This window comes from Bombus bifarius, unplaced genomic scaffold (assembly GCF_011952205.1).
Source record: "Bombus bifarius isolate JDL3187 unplaced genomic scaffold, Bbif_JDL3187 scf7180000007977, whole genome shotgun sequence".
NCBI classification, from domain to species: Eukaryota; Metazoa; Arthropoda; class Insecta; order Hymenoptera; family Apidae; genus Bombus; species Bombus bifarius.
Genome location: NW_022884362.1, coordinates 2,163,038 through 2,171,535, shown reverse-complemented (window position 1 = coordinate 2,171,535; position 8,498 = coordinate 2,163,038). Strand labels below are relative to the sequence as shown.

The 8,498-nt window shown below is 29.4% G+C and overlaps 1 protein-coding gene across 1 annotated transcript; it reads right to left on the bottom strand.

Moving 5' to 3' along the window:
- Window positions 1-1,580: 1,580 nt before the first annotated feature.
- Window positions 1,581-7,573, bottom strand: LOC117204066 (prosaposin). The gene is made up of 14 exons (XM_033441089.1): window positions 7,254-7,573; window positions 6,494-6,599; window positions 5,789-6,152; window positions 5,399-5,704; window positions 5,135-5,323; window positions 4,927-5,046; window positions 4,457-4,834; window positions 4,233-4,367; window positions 3,999-4,163; window positions 3,703-3,922; window positions 2,847-3,158; window positions 2,620-2,759; window positions 2,318-2,548; window positions 1,581-2,027 (listed from the first exon to the last, which is right to left on the bottom strand). Exons 1-14 carry the CDS (start codon window positions 7,288-7,290, stop codon window positions 1,938-1,940), a joined length of 2,793 nt encoding a protein of 930 aa, XP_033296980.1. The 5' UTR covers window positions 7,291-7,573; the 3' UTR covers window positions 1,581-1,937.
- Between the last annotated feature and the right edge of the window lie 925 nt (window positions 7,574-8,498).

Here is an 8,498-nt window from a genome sequence, read left to right as displayed (position 1 = left end):
CTATCTTTTACTTTTATATTTAGTTTCAGTTCCAACTGTTTCAAATGTTACAACATTGACTAATAATGCTCCTTTCCAGTATTAATACTCAAATACCTCACAAACTGATGATCTTTTGATACAGATAAGTTAATACTTTTTTTAAAAGATTAACGACATAATCAGTAATGTATTAAAAAACATATGATTTTAGTAATATGTACATCCTGTTTGTATCTTATTGTAATACGTATCTTTCAAGTATTTTCTTCTGACCAGAACATTCTTTGTAGATATAGATATCTACAGTAAATTAAAATAAAAAGTTTCTCATACGTATAATAGATATTAAATAAAGAAAATGTAACTGTAATTTGCAGAAAACTTACGAATGATTAAACTATAGCGATATTATTCATCGATACTTGTAATAACTATTTTAGTGATCAAAAAAATAAAAAAAATGACTCACCCGCAACAAGAAAGATCGCCTCCTCTCATTATGACACATATTTCTCGCGTTATTTTACCTCACTATTAGAAGATTAGCAAGGTTAAATTATATCCAAACAATTAATCTAACTTACAGTTAATTAAAAACACTAAACTATAGCTTATTACTACATTCGTTTGACATTATAATGCTACAATATTACACGAAATATTTCCTTCGAAACATGTTTTGAAATCTTGGTCATTACACTGGCCAAAAGTTCGTTACATAAATAAAATCGAGTTGAATGAATTATTTTAAACCAAAACATATCGATTAAAATCGAATGAATAACCAACGACATCTTCAATTATCGATACTATAGAATATACATGGTTCTGAAAGTCCACATTTTTTTGAATAATCGAAAGAATTATTTATATAATACAAAATAAATATAAGGATATATTATATTATGTATTAATTGAATCATATTTATATTACATATTGGCTAACGTATAGTATTATGATTCAAAGGTTAAGCAGGATGATAAAAACAATGTTTCCACAAACTTAAACAGAAAATATTTCTTGAAATATTTCTAAGATGAAATAAATCCAGAAATTGTTCTAAAAATGTAAAATACAGAAAAGAAATGCTTTATAATAATTATATTTTTTGTATCTTATATCTTGAATGACATGTCTTTATTATAAATAACGGCAACTAATAACGTAATATATTGCATAATTTTTTGTGATGAATGATTGATATTCATTACTTATAAATTTTTTGTATAGATTATTTATAAAAGTGTAATTGATGTATTTCACAGCCAGTCAAAAATATATATAATCATAATAATTGGCTTCAGTATCGATGTATTTAATTGTAATATATCCTTAAATATGAATCAATCTGATTAAATTTCTCATTACATTACCTATTTAAAATAATAGTTACCATTACTTTCTTAGTTATAATAAGATTTTAAAAATCATATATCCCCCAAAGGACATAGCAATACTTAAATAGATTAATAAATGCTGCAGTAATCTAGTAACAAGAAATAAACAATTACTATTTTAATTTTGTTTTATTATCACAGTTAACATTAATGCAATGGATTTGTAATAATAATAATAATATGTATATTGACAATTACGGTCTGTATACACTTGAAATCATAGTTATATTTTCAATATTATAGTTTACATACAACTGTTATAAAATATGAACTTAACATTGTTGAAAGACGATATACTTGTGATAGTGTAAAAAGCTTATTTATAGATTTATTACTAAATTTTCTACATTACGCATGAATTTTAATTGGACATTGTTTTGGAAGATTTTAATCGTGCCATCACAATGTTATATTCTTAAAGTGCAATATAACGCTAATAATTATCATTAAATTTCTAGTATCATCAATGTAATATCATAAAGAAACAAAATTGTTACGATTAAACGTCTTAAAATGTAAAAATCAAAGAATAGTTCAATTTATTTTTCATTTCAAATTTAAACATTAGGTTCTGTCTCGCTCAAAGTGATTTGTTTAGGAGGAGCGAAATCGGCCTTCCATACGTTTTCTTTGCAATGTTCAACAGCCTTAAAAAAGAAACATAAAAATATTTATTATATCATATATGTACATGTAATTTCATTGAATTACTTCGCACTAACACACACGTGTGACAGCGAAAATTCTATTTAAAATATTACGAGATGCATAAGATAATTTTAAATGCTTTACTACGACATAGTTTACTTTACATATATTGTATGGCATTTTGTACTGAACCTTCATCGCTACCCATTTGTACTATATATGGAACAATGCAATGAAACTGACGACATAAAATTTCTAATATGTAACAAATTTAATCACGTTTACTTACCTTACATTCACGAGCTGTTTCATTAGTAGAACACCAGTAGACAGGCCCCCATGTACAGTGCTTTATACGATTTTTTTCGTACGATCGTTTAATTCGCGAATTTTCCAAAAACACCATTGAATAATCATTGGGTGCACAAAGACCTATTTTACTACATATTTTGTAAATATTTTCGCGCTTCTTGGCAATATTTATTATGCTTTGCCCATAGGAATTAATAAGCGTGGTGCACTAAAAATGAGTAAATGTTATTATTTTACAAAAACTTTTAAACAAGTTAACAAAAGATCTAACCAAATTACCTTATGTTCTTTGTCTGCTGGTAAATGTTTACATACTTCAGACAACACTTTCGTAATGCTGTTATCGACATCTTGTACATCCAAAAATTCATCTACTACTGATATAATAGATTTGCACAAAGCGCATTCTGTTACAGAAGCTATTAATACAACAAATTTCTGTTACGAACATACGTTAAAACTGATATTTTAATAAGTAATTAATATCTTAAATATTTCTTAGCCACCTTTGATTTCCTGTATGTATAATGAACAAAGTCCAAGCATAGTGCAAACTTGCTTTGGTTTGACATCTTTTGTGAGGACATCAATTACAGCAGAAGCGTATTTACTAACAAATTGGTTACATTCTTGAGAAACAGACTTTGGAAGATGATTACATACTCCAAGTACTGCCTTTTCAACTTTACTTCTTTCCTTTTCATTACCAAGTACTTTGTCAATATAATGCATAGTGAATTCACAGATTACACAATATGGCCCTTGTGTACTTTCTGATACTTCAGTACTTGCTGGAGAATTAGGTATTTCATTTGTTACTGAAACATGAAATATATTTTTGAAATACCCCAGGAATTTTATAGATATTGTATTTTTATTAACTCTTTGAACTCCTTTGTCGAGCGTTCACAGACACTCTTACGTCGAGTCACACTCGACATTTTTAAATTGCAGGTTTAACTCACAAGAGAGTTCGGGAGAGCGTGTTAGAATTTATCTATGATTTGCGAGTATCAACAGCCAAATTAGGAAGACCAGAAACAAGTGATGACAATGAATGACTAAATAGAAAACCACATTTCATATTTCTGCAATCATAAGGATAAACACATTGCTAAAATTATGCAGTTTGCTTCAATAGAAAAATGCCCGGGGGAAGAAAAGAAATTAAATAAAGAAAACAGAAAAGAAACTTCGAATTGGTTCCTATCTACAATTGTCTTTGAAAAACATTTCAAATGAAATACTTAAGATAATAGAGAGTTTCTGAAAAAGAGATTAGAAAAAAATAGAAAAGTTTAAAGGGATAACTTATAAGAAATTTTCATGCAAAGCGCTCAAAAAATATATGTATATACATACAAATTTCACCATCTTTATCTGTAATAAAATCATCTCTTGGACCAGGATTCTTTGAAGCATCGCACAATTTAATATAAACACATACTTCTTGAGGTGTTAAATCAGCCAGCAATAACTCTATAAGTTCTTTACTATAAGCTTTAACTAAATCTGTACATTCTTCGACCAAACTCTCTGGCAAATGAATACATAGCTTATCCAGTTGAGCTTGTATGTTTGCCTGCAATATTAGGATGTATTTAATGATATTATATTTTTAAATATGTTAAAGCATATAAATGCAGATTGCTTGTAACCTCGGTCTTATTATCTTTTATAACTTCATAAATTTGTGACACAGCAAGTAAACATAGTGGACAACTAGGTTTGCTCTTTTTTTCTTCAAGCATATATTTTGCTGGAACACTGTGCCACAGTGCCATCAACTTTGCATCTGGACACAGGTGTAACATTGGACATATCTGTAATTAATACTTTATGATACACTGCATTTATTAAATAATCAATAAACAATGAACTTCTACACTAACTTGAGATGGATCAATTTCTTGAACCAAAATAGCTACAATAGCATCTCCATAAAGATCGACAAACTGTGTACATTGATTTTCTATAGATTCAGGTAATTTCTTACATACTTTCCCTAATGCTTCCTTTACTTTATCCTGAAAATAATAATCAATAGCATCTTGATATAATTTTACATATTTTTTTATCAATACCGCGTTATGTAAAATATTATCGTAATTATTACCTCTGTGGTAGGATTCGTTATAGCTTCTTGTATAAAATGTAATATATATTCGCATAACGCACATGTTTCTGTCCCTTTAGTGTCTAATAAACTTTCTGATACAGGGAATGGTACTGTTCTTTCAATAGGCAATTGCATTGCTTCAACTTCTGATTTACTCAGTTGTTCGTTACTATCATCTTCTATATTCTTAGTGTCTGACAGACCCTGTAATTGATGGAACGGTACCAACCTTTCAATTGGCAATTGCATTGCTTCAACTTCTGATTTGCTCAGATGTTCACTATTATCAGCTTCCATGGCCTTGTTTGCATTTTGGAAAATACGTGTTCCTATTGCAGCCGCAGATTTAGGTACTAAAGGCCAAATTGGCTCATTCTATACAATATAAAATATTTTCATTAATAACAATTCAGAGATAGTAGTTATGTTAAAAGCATGTGTATAATTAAAAAAAGAAAGATATAAACCTGCAATGCTTTGTCTGGGGTAGGGCATATTCCACCCATTTGACAAACAATATTGGAATTTAAACCTTTTGTAAGATATTCATATATTTCTGGATAATATTCATCAACTATAGCCAGACACTTAAATAAAAGATATAAAGATATGTGATTAATAATTTGAGATATTCTATAGAATATTTCTACAATTGATAAATATTGCAATACTTACCTCAGTAGAAAATGATTTGGTTTGTTTACATAATCCTTTCAGAACTTCTTTAAATTCTGCTTCAGTAGTATTAGCTACTAAAAGATCTCTTAAATGTCCCACTAGTTGTTCACACAATTTGCATGGCAGGTCGTCATTTACATCGACCATACCCACACTTGAAAGTGGTCTGATTTCTACTTTCAAAGTCTAAAATGCAATTTTCATAAGTAACTTAATCATAATATCTCAAAGTTGTTACATTATATTACTTTCTAAACTCACTTTATCAGCGTCTTCATGTTTGTGGAATTTACCACTACACTGACCAGATAAATGACAAACATTTTGAGCATTGAAACTTTCTTGCAATTGAGCATATATTGTGTCAAAGTAAGTTAAGATCGTAGCTGAACAAGCATCTGAGTAAGTACCAAGTTCTGCACATACATTAAGCATTTGTTGTAACACTTTATCACGAGGGGTATTATTTAGTTTATGTTCCATATGAGCTGCTACTGTGTAACATTTTGAACATTCATCAGGTTCGTATTCATCTTTTTCCAAAGATCGAGATTTTACTTCCTTAGTCTAAAATATAATATATTTAAAACAATAAGGATATCTTTTAGTATAAATAATTAATATAGGGAAATAGTTTGCATTATTAATTACCTTAGATTCAAGTTGTCCATATTCCATTAACAATTTGTCCATACGAGCGGAATTACAAAGTCCCGCAACAGAACAAACAATAGATGGATTCATTTCAGACGCTAATGTTTCAACAAGTTCTGGGATAAATTGATCTACAATCGTTATACATTCTTTCACAATTACATTTAGGCGAATAAGCCTACAGCTTCCTTCAAAAACAGTTTTTAAATCCTCTTGGGTTTGATTGCTCTCTAATTGGTCACGAGCTTGCCGAACCATGTCCATACAAACATTACATACACTATCATTATCCTGTGGTACTTTCATATCCTTCCATATCGTTTTGATACAATGTGCAGTTGCATTACAGCCTGCCGCAGTTCTACATTTATATAAAATAAAATGTTTTAGTACTATTTTAATTCTTAACGATGTTATATCTAATGCGAAATTTTATGAATATAAAAGTTTTTATTATGTTTCAAATACAGAACACAGCTATACACACATACACAAAAATAATGATAGCTATAAACTTGTAAAGTGAGATAAAGCAAAATATATAATATCATAACCAATAAAGTATGTACTACTGCAAAATTTATCATGCAATCTAAAATAACGTGTAATGGATATTTTTCTTATACAAATATCTATGATAATGTAATAGTATTAATGGCAATATTTTATATTCCTTATTTTACTATATTTTATTGAACGCACTTGATATTTTCACACCAATATGAAGGTCCCCATGTACATTCCTGTTGACCCAAAAGGTAAAGATTTGCTGGTCCCTCAGCATTAATAACTACCCTTGCTGTAGATACTAAAATAGATATAATAATTATTGAGCATAATAAAATATATATCCAAATATTATATTTATTTATTTTTAATGTTATATTATCATATAAAACATTATTTATAATATTCACAATATGTCTATGGGAATGAACTAAGTAAAGGAATCAAACTTTTATTTCCCAGGTTATATTATTTTAACAATAAATATAAAAACAATATATTCAACATCTTTATCTAGAACAACATATCTAACAAAAAATATATATTTAGCAGGTTGAAAATACATGGAAGATTCTTGTTAATCATGAACTATTCCTCAGTAATTGTTAAGTACTGACTCATCTTATTCATCTGAATAAGCAAACTCTGTCTTTTGTGCGTAATAATAATGCGATTATAGGATGTAACAGAGGAACCAAATTAATGTTATTTCTCAAGTGGCCTGATTCTCAATAAGCTGTGCCTTTACAAAATAATCATAATATTATGGTTCCAAGGTACATTAATAATATTGCGTGTTTTCGATAAGACTTCAACAATTAAGGCGTAAAAAGTACGTTTCGAAAAGGTAAAACAAATAAAAATATAACGCAGGAAAAAAAATTTAACGTTCAATTACGGTGCAGTTGAACAAAGGAAATGTACAAATTAAATGCAGAATAATCGAGATGCTTACCAGCAAGGATCGCGCAAAGCGCGATCAAAATCTTCATCTTTGCTGTGTAACTTTCCAATTTGTTTGCGACAAGGGTACTAGTAAGAAAAGTTCCCGATTTAATCGCGTTACTTCTTTGTTGCTTTCTTATCCACAATAATGTTCAGCGGTGACGTGCAATTACCCTTGTAACAACGTAGTTGCAGAAAATATCGACAAATTGTTTAACGGTGGGACACCAGGCGCTGCTGTCAAGTGACTGTTTCTAGCGCTTATAGGTATAAAGATACGCAGCTACGCATTCTTTGACTGATGAGTATTCTCTCTCCCTCTCTTTCCATGTCGCTAAACAGCCAATAAGAGCTTTGTATCTAGAGCCACCGTTTCCATCACGTGATATGAATCTCCTTTCTTACTCATTGCATACAAGGAATTTGATAGTTTATGCTGTTGCATTCTTAAAATGTGAGACATCTTTAAAAATTTCGTCGAATTGAAAATAGAATTATGCATGACCATTTTTCAATCAAACGATTAGGGTAACTATGTTTCCTCGCTAATTAATCGTTGAATTGATTTTAACTGAAGCGGACGGCGTTCGTGGTGTCATCTGTCGGTATGTATATAAGAAGTGTACGGTATGAGAATAAACGTTGTTTTGATTGTGCTATCAGAATATTATCGATTCTTAGATAAAAATCAGCAATTATTTAATGATTAGTATAATTTATTTCATAGTAGAAAGATAAAATGGATTAAAACAAGAGAATCGTTTCCTACAATATGTAAAAAAATGTTTATATCAATTTGCAATTATGTATGATGTATGTATAGCATACGTCGATAACGGATACGTAAACGAATTCTAGATAAAGTACCGACATTTTGATCGATCGCGGATTTGATATTCCTTTGTGGCGAAATAACGCCAATGTACACAAAATCACGATTTTGCTTTTCAATCTCTTATTTCTTTTTTTCAATTGCACAAGTTATAACAATTTTTCATTAAATATTTGCAACGAGGATCTTGTAACTTTTATATATACACGTATATTTTCGGATTGATTTCAAATTTTACTATTATAATCACGATAATTGTGTTTTACTACAGTACTAACGAAATTTCAAAAAGTTTCAAAAGTTCAATGCGTATAATACGTATGTACATTTATAACAAATTTTCTGCGGCAAGTGCCCGAATACTTTGGTGAATCACTGTACGTATGTTCGATGTACATATGTAGGTACATATCGCAGTCGCTT

Coding starts and splice junctions, on each gene's coding strand:
- LOC117204066 (XM_033441089.1), bottom strand. CDS start 7,290: ATGAAGATTTTGATCGCGCTTTGCGCGATCCTTGCTG. Junction 3,923..3,998: donor TAAAAGATAATAAGACCGAG/GTTACAAGCAAT, acceptor CTAATATTGCAG/GCAAACATACAAGCTCAACT. Junction 3,159..3,702: donor AGATAAAGATGGTGAAATTT/GTATGTATATAC, acceptor TTCATGTTTCAG/TAACAAATGAAATACCTAAT.